Here is a 22529-nt window from a genome sequence, read left to right on the forward strand (position 1 = left end):
TCACAAACACCAGCGAGTGTTGCAGTGACTGACAGAGAAGCCATCCTTCCCACCCAGGGAGCATGGGCAATTTCACTCCTTTGGCTCGAGGCCATGAATGGCTGTGTCACCGGTGCAAAAATCACAATTTTAAATCCTGACAATGCCACAGTCATCCATGGCCATGAGCCAACTGAGCAGAATTGGCCATGCTTTCCTTTTCCTGTTGTGCCACTCAGGAGACTTTAAACAGCAAAATTCTAATATTAACCTGAAGACAATAGTTTTCAACAGTTTGCTATTTTTATTTTCATGTGGACATAGATTTTAATCTTGGATTGAATAAACATCCAAACCCATGAGGATGTTGCTTAGCATCCTCAAATATTCACAAACCACACTGATACAAGTGAACAGTTCATCAATGCTGCTGAACAGGAAAAGATTAGAGGTTTTGATTTTAAAGTTGCTCTCTGGCTTTCGAAATAAACATATGACCACACCTCAAGACCAGTAATTACACACACTCACAAACACACTCGTACACACTAAGAGCAACACACATTCACAGTGTGTGAGAAAGATGGTTTGGTTTTGAGTTGAGTTAAACATTTTGAACGGAAAAAAAAATCACCAATTTCTTAAACATGTCTATTGTTCCCATAATGGCTCTTGTTTATAAATAGAAATACCAACAGCTGATGTAGCTGAATTTCATTTAAATATACATATATAAAATAAACGTTATCATCATTAATCATGCCAGGTTTTAAATTATATGGAACTAAATGTAACTTCATACCACAAAGTTACAACCTTTCAGACCCTATAATATTATAGTTAATATATAAGTTAAGTCATGCAAATTTCTATAAAGTACGACACGATGTTGTCAAAAACAAAAAAAGTTGATTAAAAAAATTCAAAGATATGATTAGTATGGACATTTTTTTTCTTTATAAAAAAAAAAAAACCATTCAACCCATTGGCTAAAATGTCAAATGTATTTTTTTTTTCTTTTTCATTAAACATTTATACTGGTTTATCTATCTTCCTTTCGTTCGATGAGAAACTAGTTTGCTCTTCCTCACTTGCTATCTATAATATACCCAATTCTTTCCTGTGTCTTCATGTATGTTTAAACAACCTCATAGCTCACTTTCAATCCCTCTCTCTCTCTTTCTTGCCCTTTCACTTTTTTCTCTCTCATTACCTATTCATCCCTTTTTGCTTATAAATGTTTTATGAGCTGAAAAATATTTTGCAGGGCTGACAGTCCGACCCAAAGCTCTCACACTACATAGGGATTTCATCGAGATGTCTCATCAGGAGCAGAAGGTGAACATGCGATGGATCGAGGTCACATTTAAGGCAGGGTCTACTGATCATCTCCCTCACCATGCCGACAGGGCATCTGCTTTCTCTGTATCTATATCTCTCCTGAATTTTGATCCCGTCACACCTCCAGTCTGGCTGCTTACTTACACTTCTTTCTTTATCTCTCTCTGGCACACATACGAACATACATACACACGCACACACATCTAGGACTCACTCCCTTGTTGAATTTCTGTCAACTTTATTGATTCAGCACACAATGGCAAGAAGTAATCGATAAGCACAATCCACTACCTTGTCATTACATGACAAAGAAAAGCTGTAAATGTTCGCCTGTCTGTAGGAATCCCAATAAAAATGGTCTTTTCTTGTCGTTTCAACGCTTAAAATTTTTTTTAAATATTAAGAAAATACTGAACCAGGCTTTTCTTCACTTCAGCAGTGACACAAATTCCTATTTCTGTGCAGGATCCAGAATTACAGATTGTCACATAGGAAATATATTTTAATAGAAATTGTGATCATCCCATGGCTTAAATTAACATACAGCACCAGCAAGAACAATTATAAGTGAAGTAAAACATAGCTTAGCAGCACCCTTTTGCAAGCAGAGTCACAACAAAATCAGAATAACGTGTCTTCTTGCTTGGGTGCGCACAGCAAGAAGTTAGGCTGTGCATACACACACACACACACACACACACACACACACACACACACACACACACACACACTCGGCTTTTTTTTCCCCTCTTCCAGCACAATTTGCATTTAGTCAAATAGGAATCAGGAATAAGGTGGTTTGAATGGAATTGTTTTTCCTCACACTTATTCCCTTGAACACTTTTCTAAAACTTTTCTGAAGTGCTGAGTAATCTCAAGTGTCTTCCTTTTTCCATCTGATTAATCAGGTCACAGCTCAAGTGAAAAGATGGGGAGAAAACACAGGTGGAAGTATTAACCTTGTTAATGAGCAGCTTTTATATAACTCCATTTCAGAGCCAGTATTACACAATTTTATTGTAAATACTTCATTAATGTGGGACACTGGTGTCAGATGAGACTGTCCTACATTAACTTCAGTAGCTTACTGTAAATGTTGACCAGTTGCAAAATCATTACCTGCTTTCAATGCTCTGCCTTCAGCCTGCCATAGTTAGGCTATAACTCTAGATAGCTGTCTAATATATAGAAACAATGCAGACTTTGGTAGTAACAGTGTTTCTATGCTAACAGTAGGCATGCTGTGTGAGTCACATCAGCGCAAACAAAAAGATATTTTGAAGAGTTGGCAGCTTTACACAAAGCTGACACTTTCGTGTATGTATTTTGGCTGAAGTTACACTCCTCCAGGGAGATCTTTTTTCAAAAAAAACATCTAGTGAACCCCATGAAACAGTTTCAAACATGCCTTCTTATATTTATGTAGCAAAAAATACACCCCCTTTTTTTGAGCATGCTTTTAGCTAATTAAGCAGAGTAAATGATAGATATATTACAAGCTTCTAAGTGGATAAACTGTCAAACAGTCTCTTGCAGCTCTAACAGTGAAAAATTGTTTCTCGTTTTCTGCAAATTCACCAGACTCGGGTAAACAAGTTTATTATAAATGTGTGGCCACCAAATTCAGAAATTGCATTAAACAGCATATAAATATTATACATCGATGCTGAATTCTCAAATCTGATTGGTTTGGATAGTATTGAAAAATGTAAAACTAATTTGACTACTTCTGAAAGATGGCATTTAATTAACAAGGCTATATCTCATTTAGAATGTTTTAGCCAAAATAAATATTTTTGAGTGTTCTTTCTGTTATTAAAATCACTAGAGGTAAACATATAATGCAAGTAATAACAACAATGAACCTATCTTTAAAAAATGTTATCTATACACTGTAAAATGGACATTAACATTCTGCCACAAGCATATGCTACATATAAACATAATCCAGCATATATGCCACATTTGTCAATAGAACATTTTAATTAATTCCACCTCTACCACTATGCTGTCTGAATGAGATCAATATTTAATGCTTACTCCTTATTTAATGAGGTACTTATAAATAAAAATAAAGACTTTAATATGGCGTGACAGAAAATCCACTCTAACAACTATTGGCAAATACTTACCATTTTCAAATTCACTTGAAATAAAAATACAAAAAAAATATTTTTTCGATCATCTATACACATTTTACTAAGCGAATATTTAAACATATTTATTATTTTAGATAAGTATTAGCCAAATCTAATGAGAAAATAACATTAGGATCCAGTGCAGTACCACACAAGGGCATCAGTATTGGTTCCAAGCCCTCTCAAAACATCACCGTGAAAGATACATAGGTCACATAAAAATATATTCCAAGGTTGTGAAGATACCCTGGAGTACTGTTAAGTCTATCATTACACAGTGAAAAGTGTGTGGCACCACTAACAAACTGCCAAAATCTGGGCATTCATCAAAAGTAGATGATGGGTAAAAAGGCCATCAGGAATCAAAGGACAACTTTGAAAGACCTACAGGATTTCATGACCAACAAAGGAAAAACATGCCCACACAACAGTATCAAAGATACTCTCGCCTACATACTGTAGACTGGTTGTAAAAACCTATATCTCTAAAAGACTTTATCTGGCTGGAGTCCTGTTTAAAGTTTGACACCTGAAGATTCCTACACAAAACATGACAATTTGTGGTCATATGAAACAAATGCAGATCTTTTTTGCATGAATGTCAACATGGCTTTAAAAACAAAACAACACTATATAAGATGTTAAGCATGATGGAGCAGAATTTAGATCAATATGGATTAGGAAATGAGTCAAGATAGAGGGAAGGATGGATGATGCTTGCAGAGAGGTTCTGAGAATAAACCTGAAGAAACGTTGGTATTTGGATAGAAATTCATATTTAAACTGGACAATAATCCCAAGCATAAAGTCAGAGCTACCATGGAGTGGCTTGCTAGGAATAAGCGAGACCATCTGGACTCATTTAGTTAAAGCCCCTGACCTAAATCCATTTGAAAATCTATAGCCTGAACGTGTGCTGTCTATCAGCAATAACTAAAGTGGAGGAAAATATCTGAATCCACAGGTGACAAGCTTTAAAAAAAAATACCCAAAAAAGACTGCTAGCTGTAGACTGCAGATTGTAGACTGTAGATTGTTAAGAGCCTCTAGCAAATAATGACTATAGATTGCATATACTTGAGAAATTTGCACATTTCAGCTAAAAAATAAATGTTATAAATACAAATATAATGGAACCACAGATTTTTAGGTTATGCTAAACTGTGAGATTTGGATAAAACAAAGCAAATCCCATTCGATACAGCACAATGTAAATATTTTCAAAGAGACTTTTCCGTTATAATCAGAATAATACAAAATGTATTATTAATGTAAAATTAATGTTATGGCACCCTTAAGATCCTAATTCGTTCTTCTTGCAAAGCATGTCCTTGTTCTACTTCTGTCACTTTCCTAATCTACAGTGTCACACTCTCCATTCTTCTTGCTTCAGCCAGCATCCAGTCTGTTTGAATCCAGCACACTGCCAGCACACAACTACACACTCACTCAAATATGTGTACAAAAGTCTGTTATCTAAAAATAAATTAAAACACTGCCTCATCAACACTTGTTTCTTTCATGCTAATTGAGCTACTTTCGTGTTAGAAGGAGTTTGGAGGCTTGAGAAGGAAGTGAAAGAAGCTATAAAGCTCAAGGATAACTTACATAATATAGTGCCAAAAATACAGCTCAACAAAACCACCCTTAGCCACAGACCAAATGGTACATTCAAACCACTGCAGTTTCCCACTGAGGTAGCCGATAGCAACTGCTCATAGAGTGACACAGCAATATAACTTCAGTGTCTGCCACAATCAAAGAAGTAGTAACTAGATAATTAGACGGTTGTCTGATGGATAGTGGTACTAGCACATACTGAGTTATAGCTTGGTAGGGCAGCATGTTTCTCATGACGAACCACACATCTTGTATTTTCCTGTCTGTCATTATGGAGTCGTCCTCCAGAGGAGTCAAGTTTTCTGTTGCAATGGTGCACAATTCTGCCTAAATATCAGAATCCCAGCAGAACTCGCTGCACACTACAAACCCTTCCTGTCTGTCTAAGGGATGACAAGGGACCCACTAGATGCTGGCTTTCGCTTCCTTGACAGCATTTCAAACCCTCAAACTTACTTCTTGCCTGCCCACTGCTCTCAGACACAGTGGCACTTCCTGATTGTGTCATTTACACAGAAGTGTCATCATTCAGCTAAAAAACTGTGGCGGTCCCACAGGAATTACAGGCTTAGCTCAAGGGCACAGTGGCAGCGGCTATCCTTCTTGCATGTTGGACTCATAAGTTACAGTGATAACATTTAGCTACGTCACTCTGTTCTGGTACACCTGTATCACAAATGACCCCTAAGCTATATATGACATACATGCAAAATTCCATCAAGCTTGTATCAGTGTCATGATCTCATCCCAACCCTAAAATCCCAATTATTTATAAGCAAGCTGCAAAGGGCCTTCATTCCAAGTTCATTCAAGCAAGGAACCTATTTCCACTTGTGTAATCATTTACATATTTGGCAGATCCTTTTTAGTGGTTAAGAGTTAATGGCAGTCCTCAAGGGTCCAACAGTGGCAGCTTGGCATATTTGAGATTTAAACTCACAAACTCAGCTGTAACAGGTTTACTCCCGCTTGGTCAAACAAATTCCAGCAATCACACTAGCCTCTGGTGTAAAATATTGCAGACCCCTGGCCAACTAAACATCTTACTGGCCAGCTCCACCCACTGACCACACTGTGTATACTATACTAGGCATATACTAAGCCCCTATCTAATTTTTATGGATATTATCACCCTTCTGGCAGAAGGTATCAAAGTATCCATGCCACCCTGAGGCAGTCAGAATACTCAACACACTGGCTGTAAACACTCACCTGGACTACTCAAAACCTTCCTACAGCTACCACTGCACACCTATCACTGACTTATTGCACTTTATAATTACACATATGGGACACTTCCTTATTATGACTCATATTGCTGCTACTACAATCAAGTGATATCACGGCCAATTGTTTACAGTTTTTTTGCACTTCTTTCCCACTCAGCAAACTCTTTTTCAATTTAGGGTTTTATTGGCCTGTGTACACCAATCAGGTATAACATCATGACCACCTGCCTAATATTGCTGCCAAAACAGTCCTGGCCCATCAAGCATGAACTTCTTCAGCAATGTGAGCTACAGGAGCTCACCTGTTAGATCGGACCACACGCGCCAGCCTTCACTCTCCGCATGAATCAATGAGCCATGACCCTGCCACCGGTTCACCACTGTTCCTTCCTTGGAGCACTTTTGATAGATACTGACCACCGAAGCCCTGGAAACGCTGCATATCTGGAGATGCTCTGACCCTGTCATCTAACCATCTATCACAATTTGGTCCTTGTCAAACTCACTCAAATCCTTAAACTTGCCCATTTTTTCTGCTTCTAACACATCAACTTGAGGACAAAATGTTCACTTGCTGTCTAATATATCCCACCCACTAACAGGTGCCATGATTAAGAGATAATCAGTGTTATTCACTTTATCAGTCATAATGTTATGTCATTTTATTATGCCTGATCTTTGTATTTGTTGTATTATGAGTTTGCATTTGTCTCACATTGTCATGAATTTGCCCTTTGTTTTATCCTGTGCAAAATCATCACTTGTCCAAGCAGCTATTTTCCATTAAACTACAAATGGGAATATAATTTTATGTAATTTCTATGAGAAAAAAATTCCATATATCACTCGTGACTCGTGTCAGTTGATTTGAAAAAACCCTTTGAGCAAGTTTCTCCTTTATTATTGGTTCTTTTCAGTTTCTCTTCTCCCTTTCTTCTGCAGTTGCTGCCTTGCACAATGAGCCTGCTGTCCAGAAAAAGTGTTTTTGTGACAATACCTATTATAAAAAGCGCTCTCCAAATACAATTACTCCATGGATATCTACAGGTTAAGGTGAACAGAAAGAATGAATAGGGAGAGCAATGATGAGCTTCTCGGCACAGTACCATAGAGCACTGAGAGCACTGTAGAGCTCGAGGGATCAACCCGGCACCTGACTCTACTCCTAATTAAAGACAAAGAATAAGGGAGAAATAGAACGAGATAGAGGGAACGAGATATAATAAGAATAAGATGAGGAGCACAATTAATTACAACACATTTCACTTGTCTTACATGAAGATAAGACTCTTAATCACACACTTCCCCACTGCACATTCGCAAAATGTAGCAGGATAATAAGAAAGTAACAAAGAAAAGGTGGTGAGCACACTCATATCCTGTTTCTACACATAATCTCTAAATGTGTTATCTATTAACAGTTCTCTTTTCGGTTCTCTTTTTTTATTCTGATATGTATACAGCAAAACCAATCACTATTACGTTCACTAAACTCATTGCCATGGCAACACTTGCTGACGTTCTCAGTCACGCAAGAGAGCTGTGTTTCAAACCCTGTTCTCTTTATAATACATCACATCCTTTCCAAGCCATCCTAATAGCCGACTCCAATCACTGGCTTTCTTTAGGGCTGCAGCGCCTATGGTTGCCTAATCAGATTTCCCATAACTGGACTATAAATCATATTTAAGCACAATGTCAGACTAAGACCCAAATGGACAATTGGAAAAGCACTCAGACAAGTCTAGGAAGCAGCGTTGACCACTGGCCACACTGACCAATAATATGAAGGTAAAGGCTAAGATGATAAATCTTGAGCAAATAAAATATATATAAAATTCACAAAACCAATGATACATCATTTTTCCACATCCCACAATTATTTCTCTATTTGAATTAATTTCCTAACATTGAGATTACCTGACCAGTGCTTTATCCATCTAGCTTAAATTGACTTTACCAAATTGTAGAGAAGGTTACTTTAAATACTGCATATAATGTAAATTATGGGACACATTTTATGAAAGAGACTAATATATATTAGGTTTTTTTTGGAAAGTGTGTCTTCCAATGTTGGGAGCGTTTAAGGAACAGCACTGTTTAACCTACGTTAATAAATTGCATTACATCATTATTATGGAAATGTGATTTAAAGCTTTTATCGTAGGTGGTCCTAAGGTCTGAGTGCTCAATTTTTAAATAATTGAATGAACTGAAATCTGTGTAGCGTACTGTTTCATCTATTTACCAGCTACCAGTGCAACAGAATGTTTCGTATTTACTTCGATCAATGTTATAATGAGGGAAAACAACTTTATTAATCTAAGCTACTTAATGGTTATATCTTATTATATAATATATCCAGAATTCTGCCATAGCTTACAGTTTTTCTCAGTTGCGTTGGAGCATTTCTCGAATCATCCTTAAGATTTGCAAATCAGTAAGTGCATTCTCAAAACAATGTGTACAAACAGCACAATACATTGGATTTCTTGCAAAAGCCTGTTTTTTGCTCAAAATCCTTAGTACTTCTCTCAAAAGTAAGTATTTGTATCAATGAACATATCATTGGCATCAAAATAACAAGTCCTTTTATCATTGTTTATGAACAAGATAGTCAAAATGTTTAGTCATTTTTTCAATATGACAATGCTTTATTTTAGTATTTCTTGATGTAAACTATGTTTTGGATTACAAGTATTTAAAATGCACGAGGCTGAATTGGCAACTATGAATTTAAACAGCACAAATTTACACATTACTGTATGTGGGATATTGATTGTAAGAGACTGGACAGGATTCACACTTTTTTATTTTCTTTACTAGTGGACTGACTAAAAAATTACAATATAATGTCATTGTGATAGAAAATAAAAAGACACAAATTAAAATTCCAAAAGGTAAACATAGGAAACACTTCTTAGGTGAAACTGGCATGCCGCACTATACAGTACAATCAGTCTCTACCCCCCCGACATCCCAGTCTGTCGGGCCACAGATTTTCATCCACATCACAACAGATATCATCCCTTGCAATACCATTGCGAGGCCATGATTGACAACATGGTCCACAATAGTGGCTCTAATTTCATCTGAAATGTGTCTACGTCTCTGGCCTCTTCTTCCTCTTCCTCTATTTAGCCTCCTTACCCTTCCAGCGTGCATCCTTATTTTTTGCTCTCAACCATGTTCGTTTCCTAGTTGTTCATCCATTTTCAACAATTGTAAATCTTTGTTTTGCTCTTTTTATAAACACTCGCCAATTACAGTAAAGGTTCACGAGATTTACCCTTGACCTATTTTAGAGAACTAGTTGATTATTGTTTGATCTGAAAGTGAACACGCCCCCTCATTAGTGACATTCAAGGTTCATCTGCACAATTCATCAATTCAAGACACATTTACCAATTAAAGTTTAATAGAACTGTAAAGAAGAAGAGCTTGACAAATTTTGACAACTGATTTAACCATTTGGCACTTAATGACTTATGCAATGATCTGATGCCTAAATGTTTTGGAGGTTAAAACCATTTAGGTGAAACCAGTATAATACATTTTGATTAACATGACATAAACAACTGATAATGTAGGAAAAAGCAGACACTTGTACACATTCGGTAAATGATGTACCAAAGCATTCACAATTTGATCAAAGCAACGAGAAATGTTCTTATGATGAGCACAAATGACTGAATGATATGGAGTTTGAACAAGTAGTTTTGAGGATTTCATTTCTGATCTGAGAAACTCTCCAAAGCGACTGAGAAAATCTGTAATAAAAAAAAAACAAAAAAAAAACAGGGAACCGACCCCAGCCATTAGGGTTGCACAAGCCAGTGCACTCTTAGTGCCGGTCCCAAGCCCGGATAAATGGGGAGAGTTGCGTTACGAAGGGCATCCAGCGTAAAAACATGTGCCAAATCGAACATGCGGATCATGAATACGGATGATCCGCTGTGGCGACCCCTAATGAGAGAAGCCGAAAGAAAAAAGTTTTGTACACGTATATAAAAACAAACTTACGCTGAGAGAGAGGGTCAGAGGTGTTGGTGTAATTTTGAACTGCTGAGGCAGTTGTTTGTCAGTGTGATTTATTCCATGGTATAGTTAACTAGATTCCATAAACATTGTACTAGCAATTCTTTACATTTTTTTATTGAATTATAGTTTAAGCCAAATAGAAAAATGCTGGAAGGCAGCAACATTATTTGCTTTATGAAAGTTTTCTGTTACTATCCGACTTTCAAATGTAATAAAAGGCTCACATGCTTTGTTGCCCTGGAAGCACTGCTTTTTCTAAACACTGTTTAGTCAAGATTGTTACAAAACCCTTTGCAAAAGTTATTGTTAACTTATTTCTGACACATTCAGTTATATTTCTGATAAAATTCAATCTGTGTTCAGCTTCAAATTTAGCGATAGATAGATAGATAGATAGATAGATAGATAGATAGATAGATAGATAGATAGATAGATAGATAGATAGATAGATAGATAGATAGATAGATAGATAGATAGATAGATAGATAGATAGATAGATAGATAAACACCCTATATGTGTTTTTCTTAAATCCCTGTGGTCCTCCAGGAGAGATATTTCACCATACTGCGCTATATATAGTATATGATCATAGAGTCCAGATTTAACTTGACTTCCTTTACAATTAGTGGATGCTATACGTAGATCCTTCTCTCTTAATGTGGTGTGCTAATGACCGGTCTGCATGTATGCCCTTGGAGACTCCAGCACTAGAGAGGGTAGAGTGATGACAGTGTGTCCAGTGTGAAGTCTCTAATCATGAGCGCAAGCGGCAGTGTGTGACCTCCACGTCCCTACATCTTCGTTCTGTAATTAGAGCTGTGCACTGGGTGTGTGCACATACATGTACACGTGTGTTCAATGATTATAGGTTTATGTTCATATTAGTGGGGGGGGAAAGGGCATAATGAAAAATATTGATGTTAATGGATATTGATGCAGGGTTATAAGGAAGACGAAAAACATCAAGTGAATGAAATGCAAAAGGATAGCACATACACACTTTTTATACGAATTGCTTTTGTTTGCTTTTGATTTTTTTTTTTTCCCCAGATGAAGTATTAGTCTGGAACATTTATGTGGCTTTTATTGTATTTGCTAATTATATTTGGGTCATAAACACTTATCTTTACTGTAATGAACACAAGTACATGGTCACTTCGTACAATAAACACACACACACACACACACACACACACACACACACACACACACACACACACACACAGTTATTTGTCCTGGTGGCATCTAATTGACAGAAAATGACAGAAAAAATTATTATATATTAAAGAATATTTTTCACATATATACTTATTATTACTTACATTGCTTAAACTCAGAGGTTAAACCTTTACATGTATATCAAAGCTATTATTGGGTAACAGGATGTCTGAAGATATTTAGTCTCAGAATGTGTGTGATTAGCTATTAGAGCTATTTTACTTTGCTATGTTTGTAATTAAGGCTGACATGATTTATTTTGACAGATTGGGCTATTGTTAAAAATGGAAATAAAGTGAAGGTTTAGATACCAACAATCCCATTTGTGCTTGCCTGCTTTTACACGCTTATTGCTAGCAGATAACTAGCTAAATAAGGTAAGAGAAAGATAAGAGGAAATACGAAGGCTGCATATCATTTGTGATGGTTTAAATGGCATATTTTTAATTACTCAGAGTCGTGTCGGCCAAAGAAACTTCGATTTGTATTGTCATGCTAATACTTTAATCTGAATAAGTGCACTAATGCAACAGCTTCAGCACTGTCTTTTCTCTCATGAATAAAAGGGGCCGTGATTTATACAGAATTATTCTAATTTTGTGAGGCGATTTTTATTTCCCAAACTCGGATACCAAACATTTCTCCTGTTGAGTCATTCCAGCATGAATAGAGCATTTTGTCTCTTGAGAGCCATTACCATGCTTACATGACACACTCCTTCACAAAGCATGATGGTACTTATTCACCTGTGAGAGACACACTCGCTGAGAAACATCATGTAGAGGTAGACAGAGCAACAGGAAGGGTGAATGGTCCTTCTTTTTTTTCCTTTCTATGTTTACAAAGAAGCCTGGGATCAAAGATGCTATGATGTTGAGGCAAACCAGGATAAAAGGCTCTCTGAGATTACAGTTCCCTTGAAAAAAGAGCAACAGGTGGCATTTGACAAGATATAAAATGTTGGAAACACAGGTCTCCAACACAGGACTTTGACTGAGCTTCACACAGTGAAGCACGTGCACACGCACACACACACACACACACACACACACACACACACACACACACACACACACACACACACACAAGCAGAGAAAAGTAGATGATGTGTGTGTGTGTGTGTGTGTGTGTGTGTGTGTGTGTGTGATTACTGGGTCAGGCTGTAGATTGTGAACAGGTTGCTGAGCAGTTTGGAGCAGGAGGAGGCTCCCCATCATGAAGTATCACCCGAGGGGCCATGCTCTACTTTTACACACACACACACACACACACACACACACACACACAAACTTCAGAGTTATATGCTCTTTGGGTATTTCTGGTGTGGATTTAGGCTTGGCTTTGGGAGTGATTTCTGGGTCACTCTGAAGAAAAGAGAGAACAAGAAGTACAAAGACTACAGAACAGAAGTGATGTGTGTGTGTGTGTGTGTGTGTGTGTGTGTGTGTGTGTGTGTGTGTGTGTGTGTGTGTCTTTATTTAAGTGAAGCAGAGAAAGCGAAGTAGTCATACATTTTCCATATGATGCTATGATCAAGATCAAGATTTCACTTCACAAAATAGGCACTTTTGTGATGCAATGTACTGATGTGTAACTGAGTGCATTTAAGTGCAACAACCCAAGTAAATCCTGACAAAGGCCATAACAAAGTCCACAACACAGTTCTTGCACAGCAAAACTGCCCTTGCTCTTGTGGTGTCACAAGACATTCACAAGTATATGTGAACCTAGGTATATGGAAGCCAAGCACATTCAGGTCCCCTGTGAAGCTGCATGAGTGACAGTTCAAAAAGATACTGTGGCTGGATTCACATGTCTCAAAGGAAGAACAAGATAGCCTTCACCCTCCCCAGGGATACAACAGACAAGAACTAGATATGGTACTGAAATTAGAAATTATTCAACTGCAGGAAAATGGGGTCAAAATTCTACAAAGTTCATATTGCCCTGAAATGCTGGATTTGATTACAAACTATGCATTCTTATTTAATACCAAGATCTCTGCACACTTAATGGGGGAGTACAAGTATGAGAGGTTAAAGAACTTGAACATAAGACAATGTGTAAAAAGGGTGAAAAGGGATAGAGTAGAAAATAAACAAGCAGGCTGCACAAAAAAGGTGTCTGTGTGTAAATTGGCCAGGATTTCAAGTGTGAAAACCACTGCTGGGGATCGGAGGATGTCAGATGATGGAAAATGAAATAAGTGTTTGTGCTTCAATGTATGTGTGTGCATTTCTAAAAATTCGCCATGATCTAAGTGTGATAAATTGCATGGAATGAGCGAATTACTTCTGAGCCTGGTTTTAAATCCATCACTGGTGTGAAGGACAGAGGTACAATTCACTAGTAATACATTTCTACCACGCAAACCGCTTCTAACTTGTGCACACCTCTTCTCATTTCACCCTGCCAACACTGTAGATTTCCACTGAGACTAGACAGATTCAGTCTCAACAAACTCTTATCTATCGCATACATGAATACACACACACACACACACTCACTGGATAGACTTTTCAATATAGCTACACACAATAGCAGACAGAAATACACAGTCCTACACTATGTATCGAAAAGTCTCAGGAAATGGGAGAGGGCAGAGTCTGAGGGAAGTGAGTGTTAATGAGAAGAGGAAGAGGTATGAGAATAGATGCAGAGAGCGATGAAGGGAGAGATGAGGCTTACTGTACATGGTCAAACCTCATTTGTTAGTGCAGAGAGCAGGAACATGCAGAAGATATAGAATAACACAAGAATGAATGAAAGCAAGGGGGGAGCTAAGGCAGGGGGCTGATGAAGGCCTGTGGGAGGATAATGAAAGACAGGACTGAAAGCACCATCATCTCCATCACCAGGGAAATGGGTAAAGGCAAAGAGAAAAAGTGAACAGAAGAAGACTGCATTAGACAGTAAGAGGAAAACAGTGAAAATGGAAAGAGAAAGATGGGGAAAAAAAGGGAGCAGAAGGAAAGGGCGGTATGAAAATAGACAAACATCAGCAGTGACAGTTGCAAAAAAGCAAAGTAATGACTGTAATCTTCACATGCGTCTCTGTTTCTCTGTGCCTAATCAATCTTGAGATCCCTGCTTAACAAGATGCCACTACATAGATTTCTCTCTCTCTCTCTCTCTCTCTCTCTCTCTCTCTCACCTTCATTGCAATCGCTCACTCTATTTTTAGTTATTTCTAATAATTTTTGCAGCGCTTGCTCCAGTGGGTCACCTTCCACTTACTCTTTACTTAATTTAAATGATGTCCATATTGTTCACTATGCCACACTTAGGACATGGAGATTGAATTAAACTATCACTATCTGTCAAACTATCTGATTAATGTTAACACATAGCTATATCTTATACACAACTGTTTATTACCATGCTCTTTCTTACATTTTTCTTTATTATTTCTCTGGTAACAACTACTTTACACTGAATAGTCAGTGTAGATTTACCATATCCTTAAACACTGAGTAGAACTCTACAAAAAAAACAACAACAAAGAAATCCGTTTTCAAACATAATCAGAATAAAAATTCTTGGAACATAAATCAGTTTCAGATCTTAAAGCATTCCGAAAAAAACTATGGTTCAGATTAAAAAGAAATGCATGCCCAGAGCAAGTTATAAAAAAGTATATTTGAATGTCTAGTCTTCAAAGTTTTCTGTGTGATAAATAAAAAGAGATTATGTATGTCTTGTAATCATTTTGCTCATAAAAATGATCTGCTGCAGCAGTCTTACTGTATTGGTAAAAACTAAGCTGAAATCTAAATTACTAATCAAGTTGTTACAAACCGCTTTTCAGAACATTTGAAGCTACATATCAATTCAATACAATACAGCAAAGGGAATTCTTCTTACCGGAGAGAAAGTAATATTGTTGTGAATTCTTATGTTTATAAAAATGCCTAAGTTCCTGACTTGGTATTATGAGTTAAAAGATCATTTCATTGCTCTCTTGTTGGATTTTTCCAAGTTTTGAGTAAAGTGTATTGCAGGACAGCTATTTTTACCTCAGGGTAAGGTTATATAAGGTGTACTTAATATTTCCTGTCTTGTTTTTTCATCTAGCTAATATTAGCTAGTTTGGATTAATGTTATTTGTACTGCCAGTCTTTGAAGCAGGTCTTTCCTCACTGTTGTGCATGTAACCTTCAGTCTACCTCTTGTGTCCTTTCACTAGACCTTATGAAGTATTGCTACTGTCATTTCTCAATATCTTGGTGTTTTTTTTTAAGTTATCTGTTGAGTCAATTTAACCTTCCGGTCATTCTGTCGCATCTGCTCACTGAATATTTAAGTGTGATGTCACAAGCAATATGGCTCACATGGTGTGAACAATCCTGCTATTTAATACATGTACAGACTAATTTGTATGACTTTTAAAATCTGCTTTCACTGTCAGACAACCACATGCAATATACTTCTAGTAAAATCTAATCGAGTCCCATACCTGTATCTCTGCATCTGCTGTTTATCTGCAAAAATGTCTACATCTTCAGATGAGAATGAACATTACTCATGGAGACATATTTACACACACACACGCACACACACACACACACACACACACACACACACACACACACACACACACACACACACACACACACACAAATGTCTCAAAAGAACACACTCTAAAAATAACCCAAACCCTTTTGCCATAGTGTCTTGGCTCAAAAACAATTCTGACAGATGCTGAAAAAACCCAACCACACATGAATAAATCAACACACCTTTAAACAAATAAACACACATACACAAACACACACACACACAGTATTCAGTCCTTGGAAATGTAATCAAAGTAAATAGGACAGAACACAATACACATACATGCATTTGCCTACTTACATGGTCTCATCATTTTTGAACTCCAGTTTTCCAGCAGTCTCCTCATAGTCTTCTCCACCACGGGCCGTACCATCAATAGTGCGGTATGGGACAGCGACAAGACCCCGAGCTCCAGATGTCCTCTGGACCTTCACCTGCATGATGCCCACACTCTCACTGACCCGTGTCGACTCGCTCTCAAATGTGAAAATTCCAGCATGGTCATCATCGTAGATGGTCACCGTGGCCGTGTGAGCCTCACCCAGAGCTGCCTTCAGAGCCGGAGCAGCCCCATCCAGCACATGACCATCAGTCCCACCCACAATGCGTGGGTTGCTCAGGTGCACGTAGAAATACTCGTCCTCTTCAAAGATGTCATCATCGATTATGCCCACAGTCAGTTCTTTAAGGGTCTCTCCAGGCTTGAACACCAAAGTGCCCTCAGCAAATTCATAATCAGAGCCAGCATTGGCAGTGCCGTCTTCTGTCCGAAAGTCAACCTGAGGAGATTCACAGGTCAGAGATCAGTGGGAGAAAGAAAAGCAGTTGTTCTAGTAGTAACTTTACAGCAATCCAAGGGTCATGTGAAGGTTATATGGATCTGCCTCTCTCGGTGCTGGAAGCACAGCAAGTTGGCTAGGTATATACATGGGCCTGTAAACTAAACCTATGATTTAACATGAGAAACAAATACGGTATATCAAGCACCACAAAAAATTACATAAAATTGCTGAATATAAACATAATTTAGGCTTTTCATTATATACATTACCTGTCAAAAATAATTCTACTGGAATTTTATAAAAGTTTGTTAATGTACAGTAATTTCATACTTATTCATAATTGTAGTTCATAATTATTCAATTACATCTAAAAGTGAAAAAAAACCTGTTTATGATTTATGGTGCAATAAAAGTTTTACTTGACCTTTAAAAGCACAACCAATTTATTTACATAGGGCTTTTCCTGAAGACATTTCAGAATAAAAATTACCTTTACAGTGCACCCTGCATCTCCCCCATGTCTCACTACTGTGAGTTTTAGCAGGCCACAGTTTTCAAAGCACTGGTAGAGTGCAGGTTCAAACTCCAGGCATGTGGTGTAGGGATCGTCCTCCTGCTCCCTCGTCTCTCCACTGCTCACCACCTTCCGGGCCTGATCAGCTGCATGCTTCTTCAGAATGTTTCCTGCTCCGGTCATCATCCGTGTCGCTTGAATGCGATAAAATGCTCGGCTCTTCTGCTGCTGCATCAGCACCTGAGAGTAAGGCCATGAAATAACATACTGTTATTTCATATAAATTCATAAAAATAGTTAGATAAAATACAGATACACTCAGTATAACAAGCTTTACACTGTGGAACATCTTTTGTAAGACTTTGGTCTATGATACTTGTACAAACCCCTCCTTTAATGCCACTGGATTAAAATCTACTATGAACACAGTCATACCTGATAGTTGGCCATCTCTATAAGTTGCTCCATGTCTTTATCTGGATGTCTCTGCTTGAGCTCTTTTAGTGTCTTGGCCATATCTCTTCTGGCCTCGTCCTCATGATCACGTCCTCCAAGTCCATCCTCTCCCCCCAGCATTCCATCCAGGTGAGCTGCCATGCCATCAAGCTCCAAAATGTCCATTTTATTGAAGGCTGTCTCTTTCGCTGTTTCATCCCCTTCTGTTTCCACCACAATGCCGTGGCTTTTGTCGACACGATAGTGCTTGCGATTGTACTTGTAGAAGAAGAGGCGCCGATCAGCAATCCACGCCTGCACTACGCACACGGGGAAAAATAGGAAGGTGAGCACAGCCTCCCAGATCGCCACCTCGCCAGGGGACACCACACAGAGGATGACATAGAGCCAAACATAGGCAAATACACTCCATGCCGCTGTCACAAAGAAGACTCGCAGGTGCTTGACCTTCCTGGTCTCACCATCAGGCACCACATAAACGCAGAGGCCAATGATGACAAACATGTTAAAGGCAGCGCTTCCCACTATGGTGCTTGGGCCAAGATCTCCAGCCTCAAAATTGTGCCCACACACCTCGATGACTGAAAGCAGGATCTCAGGAGCTGAAGATCCAAGAGCCATAAGGGTTAAGTTGGAGACGGTCTCATTCCAGATGCGCACTGTTGCCGTGCAGGTCTCACCATTGGGTCTCTTGATGGTGATTTCTTTTTCTTGGGAGGTGATTACCTCGATCGAAGACATAAAGCGATCTGCAATAATCGACATCCCTAGGAACATATACACCATGGCTACAAAGTAGACAATGGCACGAGCCACCTTGTCACCCACTGAGGGATTTTGGGGGTTCCACACTGGTAAAATCACTCCCTCAGTGCAGACATCGCCTTGAGAACAGTTGGCTCTGGAAGAGGTTAGGTCATGGGAGCCAGCATTAGATGGGACAGAGAAAGAGATAAGAAAAAGGAAAGGGAAAAGGAAACAGAGGGTTCGGGGGCTGAGATGCATGGTTCAGGATGATCAGATCTCCAGAGCAGCTGTTGATCTTCTTTGTGTGAGCTATGAGGAGACAAAAAAGAAAAAAAAAGCAATACAATTCATTATGTTTCCACTTCTATTGGTTTGGAAACCAATGCATTACAAAGGATTTAGATAATTTTTTCAGGATTCCATCAGTGATGATATGCAACTTAAAACTAGTTTAAAAATTAAATGCAACCTTTTAGGTCTTAAAGCATGTTCGGTATTTCCCTTACATCTGGTTGGAATGCCACCTTAGTAGATCAATATTTCCACTCATGGAGGTAATATTAACTTTATCATAAACCTCCATAATCTGATATTTAAATAGCCTTTGGAAGGTTTCTAGCCCTTTCCTTTATCTGTTGCCAAAGACTTATCCTCCCTTCACCTACATGCCATGTTGTTGTCACATCACCATTCATCTCACAGCTGTTTACTCATCCTCTTCCACATATCAACACCTCATTTTTTATTCACCTGCTACAAAATGTTTGGCTCCTTAATGGGTATATTATACAGACTTCATAACTTGTTGATATTGGTGTGTGTACAAACATTTAACAATAGTCTAATGTAAAACCTTTAAAAATAAAAAATATATAATAAAAAACAGTAAAATATGAGCAACACAACAAATGAGGTAAAGAAATGCTAAGGCAGTGATTTGTCCATCTCTGTCTGTCTCTCGCTCTCTCTCTTGCTCACTAGCTTTCTGTCTCTCTCTCTCGTCGCTTGGGGCACAACAGTGCAGATTTGAGTGTTTCTGACAGAATGCACGCTGTCTGGCCATTCATGACATTTCACAAGTCTGACGTGATTACACACACACACACACACACATGCACACACACACACACACACACACACACACACACACACACACACACACACACACACACACACACCATGTTAGCTGCACTGCACTGCACTTCACTCACTATTGATTGATTTATATTTTGAATTATACTTTTTTCTTAAATTAATTTAATCTGCAAATGTAATGCCTTTCTCTCTCCCCTCTCTCTCTCCAGCTCTCTCTCTCTTTCTGTGACTCTGGGCCACTGTTATTAATCAAATTATCTTAATTCTGCATAGGTTGGATGGCTAAAAGCCTTTATGTGAGCATATTTATGAATAAGTAAACAGATATGTACATGAGGCAGGTGGAGGCCCAGCAGCAGGGTATATCATTTCAATGTGTCTGTGAGTGAGTGTGTGTGGGTGTGTGCGTGTATGCGTGTGCTGGAGCAGGCTAGAATCACACCTGGGTCTGTTTCCCTCTAAAGCCACTTAAATAATAGTAAAAAAGCTTACACAGAAGAAACAAGAAGTATAGATTAATTTGTCAAAAAGTCACCAATACTTTTTCACCATACTCTGTATCTGAAGGTTTTGCTGTAACTGCTGTTAGTTTTTAGGACGATGGAGAATAATTATTAAAAAGAGAATTTGATATCATATCTATTTAATATATATATATATATATATATATATATATATATATATATATATATATATATATATATATATATATATATGTGTGTTCTAAGGTTAAAGTATACACAGGCCAATGTGACGGTTCTAACAACAGGAAGTTCCAGTGCGTGTGTGTGTGTGTGTGTGTGTGTGTGTGTGTGTGTGTGTGCGTTTGTTTGTCAAGGTTCGGGGATTAGGTTACTAGATTCTGGTCTAATGAGACAAACAATTAAACAGATTTGTCGATTTGCAATGCATATAGCTAGTAGCAACAAAACAGAGATGCACACTGAACACTGGTGTGTCAAAGGAGAACACACACACACACACACACACACACACACACACATACACACACATACACACACAGAGATTGTTGATAATAGATGATTTTCAGCACTTCTTAATTCTGGCTCCACATTTACACTAAAATGGCAGAGCCACAAGTGACATTTCAGCAGTGCTTTTCTTAATTGTATGCAAATTATTCATAGGACAGTAAATCAGCAAAGACAGAGTGCTGGCTATAATAAATTCCTCACACCAATCCTATGGCAACAGGGATTGAAGAAAATTATATATAGTATCTGTTTTGTATATATCACAGTACTAAAATATTACTAAATTCTAAAAGTAAAAAAATTATAAGTTAACATTTTACCTATAGTTCTATTGGTAATCAGAAGTAATCCAGGCCTGGACTAGTCACACTAGTTGTTGCTAAATGCATTTACATTCACGGCATTTGGCAGATGCTCTTCTTCAAAGCAACATACAATTAAATTATACATTTGAGCAGTATAGGGTTAAGTGTCTTGCTTAAGGGCCCAGCAGTGGAAGCTTTGTGGTGGTACTTTGTTATTTGAAGTCACAACCTTCCGATCAAAAGTCTAAAATCTTAACCACTGAGCTACCACCTCCCCAGTGTAAGACCACTGCAAGCCTGTACAAGACTGAGTGGCGTCAGCAGCTTGTCTTGTTAAAGACAATAAGAGACAGACTAAAAAATTAATGAACTCAAGGTCTGAGGCTAAAACTGGAAACTAAAAACTTCCATGGTTTAGAATGTGCGTAACCCTCAAAGAACCTATATAAGAAGCTTTTTAAAGAGAATTTCAAGAGTCACTGGAACTACTACAAGCAGAATATCTGAAGAAGAAAAAGTCTATTTGTATGTTCTGTATGTATTATGGATGAGTGTGTGATTATAGTCATTATACTTGTTGAAAAAAATAATTGTACTTAGCACACTCTCGGTCAATATCTCCCTTTTTCTCTTAACAAATATTCTTACATTGATCTTTTTTTATCTTCATCAATCAGTAAAAAGCAATATTTCAGCTGCTGTTAAAAAAACTCACAGCAAGCACATGCATACCTTTTCATGGTGAGCATTAAATTCAGCAGGTGAATAAATTCACCAAAGCGCTATAAGTCTGCTGTTTAACGAGGGTCGACCTTGCATTGTTTATACAGATTCGACTCACTAAAAACGGGTATAATTGCATTTCTCTTCACAGTGTATAATGTAGTCTACTGAACCATGTAATTTATCTGGGCAGGAGGGGAAAAATTATACAGAAAAATGCCTAGGTTTCCACCAACTATTCGGCTTGACTGAACCAGAACATGTTTCGGTCCATTGCAAATACATATTTAAAATGCGGAATTTTATATTTTGTTAATGATCCGGATTAAGAACAGGCCGATTTTTTTTGCTAATATAACCATGTGTGTATTAAAGCACCAAACTGCAAAAAGACTAAAATGAAAACATAAACTGAGTGAAGTACGAATATGAATACAGGCATCAATACAGCACAGGTTTATCATGCACAAAGCAGGAGCTTAATTAAGACATTTTAATTAAGTGTTTTACTGACAATTGTTCTCTCAGCAAGTAGTTAATACGGACTGCAAATAAAAATTTATAAACAACTGCAATTTTGCTAATGTAAAAAAGTGGTTTACATGTGGGATGCTAATTGAGCAGGCATCCTTGCTATGACTTGAACACAGCAACATGTTTACATTTCTTTTTTTAATTGGTTTTTAATTTAACCTTCAATTAGCAACATGTCACTTGTTTTGACATTTTGGCATTTTCTTTTCTGCCAATTCTATTGTCTCTATGTTCAAAATGTAAACATTTTTTAC

At 37.8% G+C, this 22529-nt stretch overlaps 1 protein-coding gene across 1 annotated transcript in view; it reads right to left on the minus strand.

The window, feature by feature from the left end:
- Positions 1-22529, minus strand: part of slc8a4b (solute carrier family 8 member 4b) — a 58871-nt gene that overhangs the window by 14745 nt on the left and 21597 nt on the right. Inside the window, exons 3-5 of the mRNA XM_046851921.1 lie at positions 17856-18932; positions 17397-17660; positions 16425-16903 (exon numbers count right to left, since the gene is read on the minus strand). Coding sequence (XP_046707877.1) covers positions 16425-16903; positions 17397-17660; positions 17856-18881 — 1769 coding nt within the window. The 5' untranslated portion in view covers positions 18882-18932. The remainder of the gene's footprint in view (positions 1-16424; positions 16904-17396; positions 17661-17855; positions 18933-22529) is intronic.

This window comes from Silurus meridionalis, chromosome 6, assembly GCF_014805685.1.
Source record: "Silurus meridionalis isolate SWU-2019-XX chromosome 6, ASM1480568v1, whole genome shotgun sequence".
In the NCBI taxonomy this organism is placed as follows: Eukaryota; Metazoa; Chordata; class Actinopteri; order Siluriformes; family Siluridae; genus Silurus; species Silurus meridionalis.